This window comes from Centrocercus urophasianus, unplaced genomic scaffold, assembly GCF_019232065.1.
Source record: "Centrocercus urophasianus isolate 14NV4802_14NV808 unplaced genomic scaffold, USGS_Curo_1.0 seq_18, whole genome shotgun sequence".
NCBI classification, from domain to species: Eukaryota; Metazoa; Chordata; class Aves; order Galliformes; family Phasianidae; genus Centrocercus; species Centrocercus urophasianus.
The window spans coordinates 58,053-74,999 of record NW_024884733.1 but is presented as its reverse complement, the minus strand read 5'-3'; the positions used below and the strand labels follow the sequence as shown (position 1 = coordinate 74,999).

The 16,947-nt window shown below is 39.1% G+C and overlaps 1 protein-coding gene across 8 annotated transcripts in view; it reads right to left on the bottom strand.

Annotated features, from left to right (window-relative positions):
• SWT1 (SWT1 RNA endoribonuclease homolog) overlaps positions 1 to 16,947 on the bottom strand; it is a 33,314-nt gene that overhangs the window by 10,503 nt on the left and 5,864 nt on the right. For 5 of the 8 annotated variants that reach the window (XM_042819287.1, XM_042819291.1, XM_042819288.1 and 2 more), the window contains exons 5-16: positions 16,742 to 16,816; positions 15,969 to 16,098; positions 15,743 to 15,841; positions 10,274 to 10,462; positions 9,624 to 9,717; positions 7,924 to 8,060; positions 6,924 to 7,111; positions 5,608 to 5,746; positions 4,698 to 4,843; positions 3,100 to 3,308; positions 1,253 to 1,375; positions 95 to 656 (exon numbers count right to left, since the gene is read on the bottom strand). In XM_042819287.1, the coding sequence (XP_042675221.1) occupies positions 260 to 656; positions 1,253 to 1,375; positions 3,100 to 3,308; positions 4,698 to 4,843; positions 5,608 to 5,746; positions 6,924 to 7,111; positions 7,924 to 8,060; positions 9,624 to 9,717; positions 10,274 to 10,462; positions 15,743 to 15,841; positions 15,969 to 16,098; positions 16,742 to 16,816 (1,926 nt within the window). In that variant the 3' untranslated portion in view covers positions 95 to 259. Of the gene's footprint in view, positions 1 to 94; positions 657 to 1,252; positions 1,376 to 3,099; positions 3,309 to 4,697; positions 4,844 to 5,607; positions 5,747 to 6,923; positions 7,112 to 7,923; positions 8,061 to 9,623; positions 9,718 to 10,273; positions 10,463 to 15,742; positions 15,842 to 15,968; positions 16,099 to 16,741; positions 16,817 to 16,947 lie in introns of those variants that run through there. The other 3 variants (XM_042819294.1, XM_042819293.1, XM_042819292.1) reach the window with 2 other exon arrangements.

Sequence of the window (16,947 nt, the reverse complement as noted above, 5' to 3'; positions counted from 1 at the left end):
ACAGACATGTTTCACTGCTCCTGAATTTCCTGACCCACGACGCCCCCTACTGCAACTCCAGGGACAAATTCACAGCAAGCTTTTCAAATTGAAATATTTTAAGAAAACCACTTTTATTTACAGAACTAATCATAGTAGTATAGTAATAATACTGTAGTTTAGTAGTAGAAAAGAAAAATTTAAGAGTATTTCAGAATTATTTCATAAATGTTACTGAGTTTCAGCATAATCACGTGAAACAGAAAATAGATTCCTCATTTCAACAAAGGACCTGAGTCCTGTTTGCCTCAAGCACTCTTCTAATCAAAAGGCACATTTTCTGAAAAACAAATTTCTCTGACATAATGGCAGACCTTGTTATTTTAGAGTTCTTCCACAAGGGGAAATATAGAAGATAGGTTGCTTCCAGTAAGAGAAAAGAAAAAGTGTCAGAAACACCTCCGTTAAGGATGCTTACAGCAGTATCTGTAACTTCAATCACAATTGCAAAGCAGTTCCCATAAGTACCCTTTACAGGACATGAGCAGGAAATGGAGAGAGCTGCACAGTCAAGAGAACTTGAAGCATTCTTCTGTAGCTGTTCCTGCTGCTGGTTAAACTTCACTGCTACAAAACGAGGACCATGTAAAGACTGCACAAGAAATACCTTCATCTTTCTGCAGTCCATATTTATTGTTCAGCACACACACAAAATAAAAAAAAAGGAGGAAGAAGGAACAGAGGGAACATTATTCTGCCACAGTAGAGTTCAGCTTGTTACCACTGCAGCAGCACAGGTTTTGACTCATAAAGAATACTCTATAATTAAGTAACAATGAAATCTCAAAATTCCATTTAAACATTAGAAATATACCCAACTCCAGCAGGCCTCACATTTGAAAAAATAAATGTTCTAAATGATTCTCAGCTCTTGCCACCAGAGCTAATGCAGCATTTAACCACGTCACAGCTGCTGTAACACTACAAGCAGTGCCAGCGGCTTGTCATCACATCAAAACAAGTTCTAAGTCATAAAAGAAAATTCACTACAAGAAATCTGGTGGTCTACCAGTTAGCTAGTTATTTCTTATTGATTATTGATTAATTATTCTTTCATTACCAATAAATCGTACTAGATATAATACTGAGATATTACTGAAAATTATGAAACTAAGCATGCACATGTAACCTCTAGTTTGGCACCAATAGTTAAGTGACTTTTAGGACTCCGTGACTGCTGTTCTTACGACTTACAACTAGCTGAAATGCTCACCTATGAATTCCTTCAAGGATATAATTCACAGCTGCTAACAGTTTCTGCAGTCCCGAAAAAGCTTCTTCGAATGAAGACTTCGCAATTACTATGTTGGACTCTAACTTCTGGAAAATTTCAAGCCTAATATTACAAAAACAAATATGAAACAAAGAAAAGCAGTAAATAAAAATCCTTTAAATTCATTGTTGTTTGTATGCACTGCATTCTGACTATTAATAAGGCAAGGTCAAACATCAATCTATATTATAACCACATAGTCTAAAGAAGTCTAGGAAGCCTATGCCCTACAATTGTTATTCTCTGCTTAAAATTTTCCTTGTCAACTCTCTAACAGTATTTTACCTCTAACCATTACCTAAACAGATTTATCATTAAACTTTACTTGAAATGAAAACATCTCTTCATATGTAACTTGAGCAAGCCTCTGCAAACCCCCCGGAAGAGGGTGTTTAGGCTGAAGAAGCAAAGAAAATTGTTTTCTATGTACTTTTCCAAGCTTTTTCATTTTCCGTATTTAGTGGATCAGGGCTGACACCTTTCCTTCAGTAGTTGCAGCACTGGGACGAGAAGCTGCATTGCATTCACAAAGAATAAGCTCCACTGGCGGGAGACGAGCAAGATTTTTTTGATGTAAGACGAGTGTGAAATGACCAACAATTCCAGAATGTTGTATTTTCTTCACACCACAGTCTTTAACAGGCAGCGAGATCCAACAACTTGGCTCCATTTTTATTCCAAGAGGTATTTTTGAAATAGATTTTCCTCATGAAACAATGTCTATTTGCAACCACGAAATTGAGAAATATCCCAGCCAGAGAACCAACTATCCCTGCTCTGGAGGTGGAATTGTTTTACACTGCTTTCTGATGCAGATCCTCATTTGGCCAGAACAGCACATGAAGTCATCTTCCAGCCAGCTTCAATTCAGATTAATCTGCATTGGTGTAAGCCCAAAAGAATTACATTGGTGCAGCTCCACAGCATACTGAAAGGTTAGTTTAGAAGTGGCATGGGTAGAGTTATTATCACTGTTTGTTATATGAGTTCTTAACAGATAATAAAAAAAAATGTTCTTTTATGCTTGACAGAACTCAGAGCCCACGTCTCAAAAAAGATTTTAGATTAAGACTACAGAAACCTCGCAGTATTTATTCATGCTTTTTTTTAATAACATGCAAAAAAAAGCAGTGTTGAAATGATTTTCAAGCAGAGTCTTCAAAAATAAAAAAAAAAACAGATTTAAGACTTCTATATGGAGGGACTTTTTTTACACGCAATTTTGAGCTTATGTGAGAAATGAAATGAATGAGCAGACTCTGCATTTGGATACTTCACCTTTAAGGTGAAGAAATTTGCTTAAAAACTATTGGAAAACTATTTCCAATAAATTAAGGTTTAAAAAATAATCTAAAAAGTGCTTTTGCATAGGGTAGAGCAGTTCCACAGCGTTTGAGAAGGAAGTCACCAAAGGAAAACACAGAGCTTGAATGCCTCTTTCTACGGAAAAAGATTAAATTTTCATTGAAGTCTCCCATTTGTGCACCTTATGAGCTCTTCAACACTGTAGTCTTAAGTAACTCATTCAATTAAGTTACTCATACGCTGCCAGGAAAAAGAACAGCAGGCTATACAGATCAGTGACTGCATCTATATAACAGTTCTTATGCTCCTCACTTCTTTGTGTGAAATGTTTGTTTGGGTTTTTCTTATGCTTTCATTAATTTCAATTAATTACTAATAGCTTCTTCTCTAAAATGAGCAAAAACAAGCAGTTGGTATGGTATTTTTGAATGGAAATGACGTAAAGTTATGTTTAATTTTGACATTTCTGTAGTACATCATACCTGTACAAATTCATTGTATTCCATACACCTTCAAGGACTGACCAGATCTCCTGGTGCCTGTCTTCTAGAGCAACGTGCATGCTTGCAGGCAGCCCTTTTTCTCCACAGTTTTGGAGATTTGGTATTGTTTCTTCCATTCTTTCGCACAGAGAACTTTTTGAAAGAATCGTGCTGTCTTCAGATGAATTCTGCTCACTGCCTGATCTCGCCTTAAAAAAGTTTAGAAGCAAATATTGAACGTATTTAATTTCCTATCTTAAGGAAATTTGAAAACTTTTAATTGCTTCAGGTTGCTTTTGCTGTTGTTAAGGTAGCGCTCAAAAAAGCAAGGCATATCTTTCCAACTTTAATCATCCTTATGACAGTCTCTGTATCTAATGCACCTCTCAGCCTTTTACCAAGATTGTCCTCTATAATTGTAGATCAGGAAACAGAAGCAAAGGTTAAAACCCTACATCAAAGCTTCACAGGTAAGTTTCATCAAAGCTTTCACAGGTAAAATCAACTACAACACTCTTACTTGCACATGGAAAGACAACACTGCTCTCTCTCTCATGAGTGATGGCACACTCCTCTGCAACAGCAGAAGTATTCATATATCAGTGGCGAACCAACACAGGAGATGTATCCAGGTTAAACTGATGTGACACAAGTCTGTTAAATGACATTTCCTTATAAGGTCAAAAGTCAGATAAGCACAGGAGGAAACAAGCTTTCAGAAAGCTTCCTTCTCAGTGCGGCACTGATCACAGAATAGTGGCTGACTGCAATGCACGCAGAACTTAGGACTGCAGCAGAGAACCAAGACTCATGAACACAAGATACTAGATCGTCCTTCCCTTCCTTGATCTTCCTCTTCTTCCTTTTCCTTTCAGCATTTTCCAAAAGTTAAAATAACTTTTTACAGGTATTCTGACCCGCACTCTTTTTTTCCACATGAAGAAAGATTTCAAGTCACCCAGGGTCACTATTCCCTTCGTATGCCACTACACTCAGAACTAACAATCATTGCAAACCAAGACACTGACATTTCTTCCACGATAACTCATAGGTGAATTGCACGTAAGGCCATGCTTCTCAGAGCACAAAAGGTATCAGAACACTCTTTACTAACTACCACAAAGCATACGGTATAAAAGAAGTCCCTCCTGTGTATGTATTAATACAGAAATACAGCTACTGAGACAAAGAAAGATGAAATAACGTGGCCAGGAATAATAATACAGGATTGATATAAAAAAATAAATCCTTAATTTTAATCCCCAAGATCATCTTTAACAGTTACAAATGCAATATAAAACCAAGATGTTTTTCCTGAAGGCAACTGAAGGTAAAGTTTTTCAGTCACATTCCACATACTAATACATTTATATTAGAAAAAAGCCTACCAAGCATACATGTAGAGATAGATGTTTGCTACAGGAAAATAGAAGTTAAATTTGGGGGTTTATTATAAAACAAACAATGTATTGCAATATTTTCTACCATAATTTTTTAAAATTCTGTGAATAGTTTAAATATCGAAGCCTGGTTTACAATACAAACACAGAGCAATTTCAAGAACCAATTAGGTGAACGAATATTGAAACACCTCTCACCTCTGTACATGTTTGGTATAGCTTATTCACTTTCTCATAAGCCCGGGGCAGCACTCCATCATAATCAGACCTCAAACTGAAAGCATGCAGTAATTTCTTGGTTTCCTGGAGCAAGACAACAGCTGTTGAGGTGTCCAGTGTTTTACCTGACATTTACATGTTAACATGGGAAATAAAAAAGTATAACAATTAGATGCTAAGCACTGTTAGCACTGCATTGTTAGGAGGCAATTTTAATACTCAAATATCTGAATTAACTAAGGTGGACATAAGGCCTTGAAAAATGTCTCAGAAACATCAGATAAAGAAACCTCAAGAGAAATATTAGCAACAGGGCGTAGAGTTAACATTTCTCCATCTTAACCAAGTCCTCCAAACTTATCTACAACCTGGCAAGAGGTTCTAGTGGCATATCTAACATAATAGATATGGAACAGCAATATCCCAGAGGAGCTGCATCTGTTAAAATCCAGTCCTTAAACAACACACTAAATAAATGGAAGGGTTCTTTTATTTTTCACGTTTTTTTTTTGTTTTGTTTTTGTTTTGTTTTTGTTTTTTTTTAGAACAAGCCACCCTGTCCTCATCCTCATTAACCACATTAAGTTCACTTTACTCCTCAACAAATTATTTATCAAACGCAGATCACTTGGCAATATAAAACACAGAAGGAAATGAAGGGAAGATTATTTCCTTCCTAAAAATAGTTGAGAGACTTCAGTGACCAACACTGTAAACATTCTTTAAAATGTTTTTACATTGATTTTGGTTCTACATTACTAGATGGTAGAGCTAGGTGATCTTGTGGGTCTTTTCCAACCTTGGGGATTCTGTAATTTAACCATATAGAGTACATGCTCAGCTAAGACTACTTCTGTAACTGAAAATCAACGTTCTTAGAGATTCTTACCTGTACAAAAGTGTTTATAGAGAAATTCAATAGTTGCAAGTAAGCTCCTTGGCACAACATAACCAAAAACAGCCACCCAGTGCTTTTTGTAGCACTGCAGTAAGTTTGCTAATGTCCATGGTGGCTTTAAATATAGTATCTGAAAGACAACACATTTCAAAAGTCAAACAGACATGTCTAGTTCTGTTCTTCAATAACATTACTCGCACTTGCTGAAGCAGAACTCCAACAATTCCTCAGAAATAAAGTTATATTTAGATTTAACAAACCAAAGTTATCTATTCAGAAATTTTGATTCAGCAATATCATTGGATAGGCAAAGATGCCCATGAAGAAGCATCCAGTGCACAATAATAACCTTTCAACATTTGCATGATTTTTCATTCTCCTTTTCTCAAATATTCAAAACACCCTTGAGTAATCTCTTAATGCATTACCTATGTACAAAAGCCAGAACAAAAGTAAATATGCCTTTGATTTTCTACAATTATCCTTCAACTTCTTTTTAGTAAGAATAAGCACACTTTTCATAGCTGTGTCTATTATGTGCATTTTACAATTAAATTGTAATTTATTGCTATGAAGTAAAACCAGAATTTGGAAAGATGTTGACAGGAACCAGTTAAGCTAATTGTAAATGCCTAGTTACTTAGCAACTAATCAAAACTCCATCCTGTGAAATAGTAAGCATCCCATGCAAACAACTCTTTTAAGATCACAGAGGCATATGCACAGTAAAAGCAGTGTATAATTTAAAAATGTATTATAATTGCGTACTTATTTTATACGAACAGTACTTTTGAAAAAGCAAGTAAGTGCTTGGAGATTAACATCCCTGTAATTCTGTATCTGCAATGTAGTGTGTGAATAATTATACTCGTGGTATATAAAAGCACTCTGATAGGAAACAAATGCTTTCAACAAGTGTAACGTTGTATAAAATATTATATATATTATATAAATCACATAAAATGTGATAGAATATTTTATTGAAGGATATATTTACAATTCAGTGATTTAAACACACAGAAAAGTCTAAGTGCAGTGAAATTAATACAAAAAGTTTGGAAAATTCATACTGCACAGCCACATAGCCAGAATTTCTATTACCATATTATTATTACTGCAGGAATTACTGGTCAGATAGAATCATCTTGTCATAAAATGAAATTGTAAAATTAAACACTCATGTTAAGCAGACTGTTACATTAATAAATTACAAGACTTAGCCGCCAGTTTAACATAGGTAAAGAAATCATTGAAATATTAAACCTCTTAATATTTGAAATACCAAGAAAGATGACATATGAAACTACCTCCATCCATAGGTTTCCAAATACAATTTTCATTTCAGTCTCCAAAATACAAGATAAAGCTTCTCCTAAGTTCTTTTCAAGATCTGGAATTATATTCGGAAATTGAGAAGTAAGATGAGTATCACTTCTTTCTGTTTTCTGGAAAGTAAGATGAGCATCACTTTCTTTTGTTTTCTGGAATTCTCTATCTGTAAAGCCAACAGCAATAAAAGATACTAATTGCAACAGCTTCTATAGCTGATATAGGCTGATACAAAGTGATACAAATCACTTGTTCCCGTAAATAAAAGACAGACTGTACTTTACACTGTGGTACAAAGCAGATAAGGTACACCTAATCAGATTTCAAGCATTTCCAGTTATACACATTTGTACTGTGGATCTTTTCATTTATGAGCAACTAAACAAGACAATCTAATTTCCCCAAGGTATTATTCATTTGTGCTATCACTTATTCGTTCTTAAATACCTCAGATTATATACAGGCAGTGGAGCTATCAGCAAGCATGAGAAGATCACTGCTTACCACTGCAAGCTGTATTTGCATCTTTTGAAACATTAGCAAGTAATACAAGAATCTAGCTCTACTGATTGGGATGCTAGAAAAAGTAAAGGATGAGCTCAGTATAAAGGCTTTACAACTAAGCAAGAATAGAACCCAAACTCTTCAACTGGAAACATCAGTTTTAAGTCCTGTAATGTAGGACACAGTTTAAAGGACTGTAAACAAACGTAATTCATGCTGTATTTCGTTTTGTTATTCTGTAAAATGAAAAGATGCCATATGAATTTCCTCACATCGTAAGAGACAAATTTTTTAATAACGGTCTCAAACTTTCAGGAAACTGCTTACCTTTGAAAACAGAAAACCTATCCAAAACAAACACTGAGGATTCAAACTGTATAAAAATTGAGACTATATAACTATTTTCCCTCTCCTACGCTGATCAGTAGGTCTCAAAAGCCAGTGTATGTTTATGCACACATTAAGCAAACTTACCACATTTTGACTGCTGCAGTTCCAGGCAGTTCAGATGCTTGTTAACGTTCAGGTTCAGCAGAGCAGTAACCAAATCCACTTTACAGAGTGCCTTGACCTCACATACAATGGCTTTATTGCATAAATTTTTGTCATCTCTAGGAAAAGATAATTAATTTTTGACATAAAACTGACAGTACTTAACATTACATAATAAGTTATGAATAAAGCACTGAAAGATTTGAATCCTGTAAGCTTATTTTGTGATCTTCTGTATATAAGAAAGTATACCTTCTTACGAGATTAGAATCAGTTCAGAAAAAAAAAAAAAAAAAAAACCCAAACAGAAAATGAACTGAACTAGCTACTCTGAAAGAGTATTTGTCAGGCTCTGAGCTTGCTTTAAGAAAAACAAAACCACAAGTACTGCAGTAGTGATGCTTAGCTGCTATGATCTTAGAATGCAGACAAGGCTATGATTTGAAGACACTCATACCTTATTACACTGATATAATACAGCCCCATTTTCCATAAAGTGCTGGCTGAGTTATATTCACAGATACCACCCTGAGGCACATATACTGTAGCACAACTGCTACAAACTTGTGCTCTGGTACTCTCTCACAAATTCCCATTGCTTACACTGATAAAGGCATTTTCAGATGAAAAGCACTTTAAAGGTCACCAGCAACACGTTCCGTTCTTTACTCAGAAAAATCTAAAGGGTGAGAGAGCTGGGGCTCTTCAGCCTAGAGAAGAGAAGGCTCTGAGGCGACATTATAGTGGCCTTCCAGTACTTTGTACTGTACTTTCCAGTACTTTCCCAGGAAAGCTGGGAAGGAACTTTTTACAAGACTTTTGTAGCAACAGAATGAGGGGAAATAGCTTTAAACTGGAAGAGAGTAGATTTAGACTAGATACTAGGAATAAAGTCTTTACTGTGAGGGTGGTGAGACACTGGAACAGGTTGCTCAGAGAGCTTGTGGATGCCCTCTCCCTGGAGGCATTCAAGGCCAGGCTGGATGGGGCTGTGAGCAACCCGGGCTATGGGAGGCATCCCTGTTTATAGCAGGGGGTTGGAACAAGATGGTCTTAAAGGTCCCTTCCAACACAAACCATTCTAACACTCTATGAAATAGTGTTTTCAGCAACAACCCAGTCTCACACATCAACTTACACAAACCAACTGATACGTAGATAATCAACTTTATTTCTTGAAACATACCAACCTGTTTATGGTCTAGGAATACTAGTCTTTTAAAAAATTAGCTTCACATCACTTGTATCCAAGTGTATCCAAACCAAGAATCAATTCCAGAAACTCAGCAGTTATCATGCTGTTTATCACCCTCCCCCAACCCAGAGGCAAACCTACCTGGGCAGCTAAATGGATCTCAGCCATTAATAAAAATACATTTTTTAATGTCATAATTCCATAATTTGTTACAAATTTGAGTAAGATTTTGAAAATTTGAGTTATTCTTTCAAAAATTTTCAAATTGAATAAACTTTACTTCAGGCTTTGTGCACTTGAAGGCAACTACAGCTACAATCTTCGCGTTTTACTGTACCCTTCTACAGCAGCTTCTAAGAGAGCAACTGCTCCTCAGAAGCTTATTCCAGAAGCAGCTCTTCGTTTTAAGATACAATTTGAAAATGCTGTATCTGGCATAAGACTACCTCAAATTTCGTAACAGTTCAAGAAACACCCAGGAACTCACGTGCACAGTATAACAACAGCTTGAGGAAAGAGGCTCTGGTACTGCAGACAACACTGTAACACACGATCATCGTTGTTCTCATCACACAGGCCATCTGCAAATTTAGTTAAAGCAGTGCTGACACGTATAGAAACAACTAAGCAGAAGAAACACTTCATTGCAGTCACGGTACTATTTTTAAATGCAGCACTCCCTAGACAAGGACAGAGTAGTGTATTCAAAGCACAGATCTGAGCTTTGAATTCCAAGGTTCTGCTCCTCTCAAAGAACACTACCGGTGGGGCAGAAAACTTCCAGTGAGCCCTGCACAAACTTCTCAGCATGTTAGATTCTATGACAATGAATGAAAAGCGTAAAACAGACCCTTAGCTTGTAGATTAAAAAAAAAGAAAAAAGATGAATTTTCGTTAAGTAATTACCCACATAGCAACTTAATAGATGCAATTTAAAGTGAGAAATAATTGATAAAATGACAGTGAACATCTGCATACTATAGCCAAGGGATATGCTCTGAAAACTCCTGTAAGCAATTAGGAAGTTTTAATTAGCAAACTGCAAAGTCAGAGCAAAGACCATATTAAATTACAAATTTAGAGCAGAAGTTCACATGAGGATTAAGTACTCCAAGCCAAACTGACTGCATGTCTTACATATTTTTTGTGAAGCAAGTTGCATGGATTGCCCCCACAGTTTTGGATCCTGATTTTTGAGACACGCATAGATGAACTGGACTGCAGGAACAGCCTTTTGTCGAACATGCACTAACATCTTCCCCTTCTTCAAGTTGTCCAACTCTTGTAAAACAACCCAGGGAATTATCAAGGCAAGTCTGCCAATCCCTACAATGAAAAAAAGGCCAAAAAACAGACATTTTGTAAGGCCAACTGAAGTCCCACAGTTAAATTTTATTTCTAACACTTTATTTATATAAGCTCATGCTTTTTTTTGTTTTTGTTTTTAACTAATAGTTTTCATATTTAGAGCTCAAGAAATACTTAGCATTAAAAACGAACCAGTGAAATCAACCAAGCTCCCTCTTTCATTAAACCTCAAACTAAAAGTTGGTTACAGGTTAAAAAACAAACAAACAAAAAACAACTACCAAACGAACAAGAGGAATAAAAAATTTTAATCAAGGAAGTATACTGACAGCAGTGGGTAGCAGTATTATAAAAGACAGTGATCAACGTCCTGTTACATACTCACTGTAATACTTAAGAGCAAGGTAACAGCAGCTGAAAAGAACAGGCTAAAAACACTGGAGGAACAACAGCAGTCACTGTGCAAAACCAATCAGTAAATAAAAGAGCAATGGGTTGTGCTAATTCTCAACCAGCATTCTTCAGCAAACAACAGGAAGAATGGCTACTGGACCATACTTTTACTTGCATCTAAGTACTTTTTTCAGCTTCAAAACTATTACAAATGCATTATAAATGGAATACATTATAAATATTATAAATGGAATAATGGTAATTCAGAGATTTCATAACTGCTTTCTTGGTCCACCCAGGACAAATACTTAATTATATGCCTTCTCATTCATGTGGTAAGAATGCAATTTTTAAGATATCCACTAGCATCCACCTGCTTTGTAGTAAATAGGTAGTAGTCTGCAATCTTCTAAACATTTTCATAATTGGTCTGGTGTTTAATTGCAAAATTAAAAAACAATACATTTAAGGTAGCAGTTCCCAGTTTACACAACACAATTCCTATCTTGACAAATAGACAATCTGACACACTCTTGGAAATTACTTGGAGTCTTACTAACATTATTTTCCACACGGCTGGAATACCTGCATTCGTTATCTAAATGAATAAACCACCACAATTATTCTTACAGTTTCCAAATATGTCTAACAAGAACTAATAAGCACAATCCTAATTCTGCTAACAGTAAATCATTGTTACCACTAGTAATGGACTAGATGTTTCAATGTTTCTCTCTAATATTTTTATCAATGACCTTGAGCTGCAGCTCACATGGTGAATTACATTATCATTACATCATTATTACATCATACAACCATTTCCTGGGCTGTATCAAAAGAGGGGTGGCCAGGAGGGCAACAGAAAGTGATTGAAACCCCCCTACCCTACTCTTCAGAGGCCCGACTGGAGTACTGCATACAGGCCCATGATCCCTGGCTCAGGAAAGACACAGAGCTGTTGGTGTGATGTGGAGGAATGGCTACGTGACAAAGGGCACGTAAACATGGTACAGCTCGCTGATCATGAGTTTGAGAATTACAGAACCCAGCTTGTCTGAATTGTTAAGTGGCAAGGACATAAGACATGGTGGATACAAAGAAACAGAAGCAGTAACCAAAGGAATGAAGACGGGAGGGATTGGCATTCAGCTTTAAGCACCAATGATGAGCTCGCTTTTGCACTACATATGAGTATTATTAAGACATGTGTAAAAGAGAATCTTTGGTAATCAATAAACAAGACTCGTTGATCACTCATATTGAGTGCCAGGTGCCTTGTTACCACAGTGTGAGACCAGAAGAAGAGCACAGAGATGTGTAGGGGGATGGGATACCCCTCCTGTGACAGGATAGCGGAGTCGCTGGGCTTGTTCAGCCTGGAGAAGAGAGACTCCAGGGACCAAGTGGGATGGGGCAACCTCAAAGACAGCAAGGGATGCAAACATGCCCCTATTGGGGGCAACAAGCAGACAGCCCGTCAGCCTGTCCCACCTTTCCCAGGTGCCTTTACAGAACAGCTATGGGGCTCTGTGTGCAGCATGGGAAATAAACAGGAGGAGCTAGAAACCGTGGCACAGTTGGGAAAGTATGACCTAACTGCTATCACAGAAACATGATGGGATGAATCTCACGACTGCAATACCAACTGAGGACCACAGGCTTTTCAGAAGGGACAGACAGGATAGGAGGGGTAGCAGAACTGCCCTCTCTGTTAGGAAGTAGATCGATTGCCAAGAGCTGTGTCTGAGGAACAGCCAGATCAGGTTGAGAGCTTGTGAGTAAAAATCAAGGATTGTTCCAGTAAGGGGCATTTAGTAGTTGGGGTCTGCTGCAGCCCACCTGATCAGGAGGAGCCTGTTGACGAGGCCTTCTTGCTTCAGCTGCAGAACGTACCACACTCATGGACTCTTGTCCTGATGGGGGATTTGAACCACCCGGATACCTGCTGGGATAGCAGCACAGCGGGGGGCAGACAATTCCTGCAGTGTCAAGAACAATTTCCTTGTTCAGGTAATAGACAAGACTAGACCAACCCAAGGTGAAGCCTTACTGGACCTGGTGCTCCAATGCAGAGAAGAGCATTAGAGAGGTTAACTGGAGGCAGCCTGGGCTACAGTGACCATGCCTCAGTGGAGTTTGTGATCTTGAAGAATACAGCCCTGGCAAAAAGCAGAGGTGATGTGCTTCAGGAGAGCAAACTTCCAGCTGCTCAAGGAACTGCTGAGTGGAATCCCCTGGGAAACTGTCCTTAAGGTATGGGCACAGAGCAAAGCTGGCAGCTCTTTAAGGATACTCTTCTGAGAGCACAATGGCTCTCCATCCTCAACAGAAGAAGTAGAGCAGGGGAGGCAAGCAACACTGTGGCTGTGCAAAGACCTGCAGCTTAAACTCAGAGAAAAGAGGGAAATGTACAGAAAGTGGAAGCAGGGTTGTGTAGTCTGGGAGAAATACAGGGCTGTTGTCCATGTGTGTAGAGATAGGATTAGGAAAGATAAGGCACAGATGGAGCTGAACTTGGCAAGGGATGTGAAAGATAACAAGAAGGGGTTCTACAGGTACACGGACAGGAGGAAATAGGCCAAGGAGAGAGAGCGCCCTCTGACAAAAGGTAATGGGGAGCTGCCTTCCTCAGACATAGAAAAAGCTGAGGTACTCAATAAGTGCTTTGCTTCAGCCTTCACAGGTGATCAGGCTTCCCGCTGCTAGGACCCAGAGCCTCTAGGGGAAGGTGTGGGGAGTAGGATCTGTCCCACTGTCACAGTGGAAAAGTCCAAGTCCTCCTTACGAAACTGATCATGTATAAGTCCATGGGGCTGGATGATATCCAGCCTAGGGTTCTGAGAGATGGCTGATGTGGTTGCCAAGCCGCTCTCCATATTTAAAAATCATGGCTGTCTGGTCAAGTCCCCAGTGACTGGAAAAAGGGAAATGTTACTCCCATCTTTAAGAAAAGGAGAAAGGAAGACCTGGGGAACTACAGGTCAGTAAGCCTCACCTCTCTGCCTGGGAACATCACGGAGCAGATCCTCCTAGAAGCTATGTGAAGGTACACACGAGGCAAAGAGGTGTTTGGAGATAGCCAGCATGGCTGCACCAAGTGCAGATCGTGCCTGACCAAACTGGTGGTCTTCTATGATGGAGTGACAGCATTGGTGGATGGGGGAATGGCGGTGGATGTCATCTACCTGGACTTCTTCAAGGCCTTTGACATGGTCCCTCACCACATCCTTCTCTCTAAATTGAAGAGGTGTGGATTTAAAAGACGGATTGCTCAATGGATTAGGAATTGGCTGATCACAGCTAAAGGGCTGTGATCAGTGGTTCTGTATCAGGGTGCAGGCCGGTCACAAGCGGTGTCCCTCAGGGGTTGGTCTTGGGACCGGTGTTCTTCAACATCTTCATCAATGACAGACGATGGCACTGAGTGCACCCTCAGCAAGTTTGCAGATGACACCAATCTGAGCGTTGCAGTCAATACACTGGAGGGAAGGGAAGCCATCCAGAGGGACCTGGACAGGCTGGAGAAGTGAAAACCTAATGAGGTTCGATAGGCCAAATGCAGGGTGCTGCATTGGGTCAGGGCAATCAGGTATTTATACAGACTGAGGGAAGATCTTGAGAGCAGCCCTGCAGAGAAGGACTTGGGGGTCCTGGACAAGAAGCTGGACATGAGCCAGCAGTGTGCGCTTGCAGCCCAGAAGGCCAACTGTGTTCTGGGCTGCAGAACAAAAAAGGGGTGACCAGCAGGGTGAGGGAGGCGATTGTCTCCCTCTACTCGGCTCTTGTGAGGCCCCATCTGCAGTACTGTGTCCAGGCCCACAGTACAGGAAGGACGTGGAGCTCTTGGAGCGGCTCCAGAGGAGGGCACTAAGATGATCAGAGGGCTGGAGCAGCTCTCCTATGAGGAAAGGTTGAGGGAACTGGGCTTGTTTAGCTTGGAGAAGAGAAGGCTCCAGGGAGACCTCATTGTGGCCTTCCAGTACTTGAAGGGAGTGTATAAACAGGAGGAGAACGGCTGTTTACAAGGGTGGATGGTGATAGGATAAGGGGGAATGGCTTTAAACTGAGACAGGAGAGGTTTAGGTTAGATACTAGGAGGAAGTAGATAGGAGGAAGTTTTTCATAGAGACACTCTGGAGCAGGTTGCCCAAGGAGGTTGTGGATGCCCCATCCCTGGAGGCATTCAAGGGCAGGCTGGATGTGGCTCTGGGCAGCCTGGTCTGCTAGTTGGTGACCCTGCACATAGCAGGGGGTTGGAACTGGATGATCATTGAGGTCCTTTTCAACCCAGGCCATTCTGTGACTCTATAACCCCTCACTGTGACCATCCAGTACTTGAGGGGAGCTACAGGAGGGAGATCAACTTTTTATGTGGGCAGACAGTGTCAGGACAAGGGGGAATTGGTTTTAAACTAAGTGAGAGGAGATTTTGGTTAGATGTTAAGGCGAAATTCTTTACTCAGAGGGCAGTGAGGCCCATCACAGGCTGCCCAGGGAAGCTGTGGTTGCCCCCTTCCTGGAGGCATTCAAGACCAAGTTGGAAGGGTCCCTCAGCAGCCTGATCTGGTAGATGGCAACAAGCCCACAGCAGGGGGAGTGGAACTAGATGGGCTTTACTGTTTTTTCCAAGTCACTCTGTGATTCTTTGAAGACATATTTACTGAGAATTTAAGTGCATAGGTATAAGCATAGTAGGCTTTACTTAATATCTGAACTTTTCTTAAGAAGCCTATCTGGGTTCAGAGAACCAGCACTGTAAGTGAGAGCCTCCTGGCTCATATGAAACCTACTGTCTTTTTAAGCTCAGATGTTTTTTGTTGTTGCTGTTTGTTTGTTTCATGCAGCCTGAAATTCTTATATCTGTTTCTCCCAAAAATTCTGGTTGATCACCATGTATTCACATACCTGGTATATCCTCAGATTTCAGGGACTTGACAAACTCAAGGTGACTAATCATTATATTTGTGTCAATCACCACTAGTATGTTCAGACCGGAAGAAGTCTCTGGCAAAAAGAATAATAGCACAGTTATTATTCTTAGAAAATCAGTTGTCTGCTCACTACACAGGGCACTAACTGATTTTAATAACCAAATGCTTGTACCACCAAGAAACACAAGATTATGACATACCAGCATAAATATTTAAATCCTGTTCTGGAAGATCTATTTCCATACTTGTCAGTTCTCCACAGGTCTGTACTACAGATTGGGCCATCCTCTTTTCAATACGAGCAACATGCAAATCCTCAACTATCTGCATCTACAATAAAAAATATGTGCACTTCTGAAATCAATTATGGGTAAGAAATCACTTTTGAATTGTTTCAAAAAAATTTACTTTTGCGTTAATTACTTTGTTCAGCTGACTAAAACTGAAAGACAAAAAAAATCGAGTTGATACAGAAAGTGTAAAGCTGTGAGTATCTTTTGCCTAATCTCCAGTATAAGAAGTCCACAAAAAGACATCCAAAATGCAGCCAAGAAATCTTTGTTCTGAGAAATCTTTTGGCCTAGTATCCAAAACTTTTCTTCCATTTTTTGTTAAATAACCTGCAAGAAACCTGTCAGATGTTTCTCAAAAAAAAAAAAAAAAAAAAGTCTCTCCCCCTACTGGAACGCAAGAGGTTGGAAAATTAGACAGCTGAGTATGCAAGCAAGTATGAACGTCCCTGGTCTTACAAAGAGTAAGAAGAAGGCAATCTTCCTATCTCAAAGAGTTCCTGATTACTATTTGAGCAAGTTTGTTTAGTATTTGAAAAAAAGGTTCCAAGTATTTAGATCATATAGATCTTAGACCAGCAATGCAAAATATTAGGAAAGGCCATGGAACTTCTAACTGTACAACATCAATGCCATGAATTGTAAATTCCAACTAACAACTGTTAAATGAAAGCATTACTAACCTCTTGGTCGCCTTCCGGGTATTCACAGCCTTGAGGCAATGGAAAGGTTGCACTGCTTTGAGGGGATGGAAAGCCCTGCAGGAAGAATTAAAAACAACAACATACCAACATCACAGAGTATTAATTAAGACTGAGGAAAAAGCATCAAGTTTTTTACTCCTGTCAAGAGTCAGAATATAGCGCTTTAATATTATACAAGTACACTT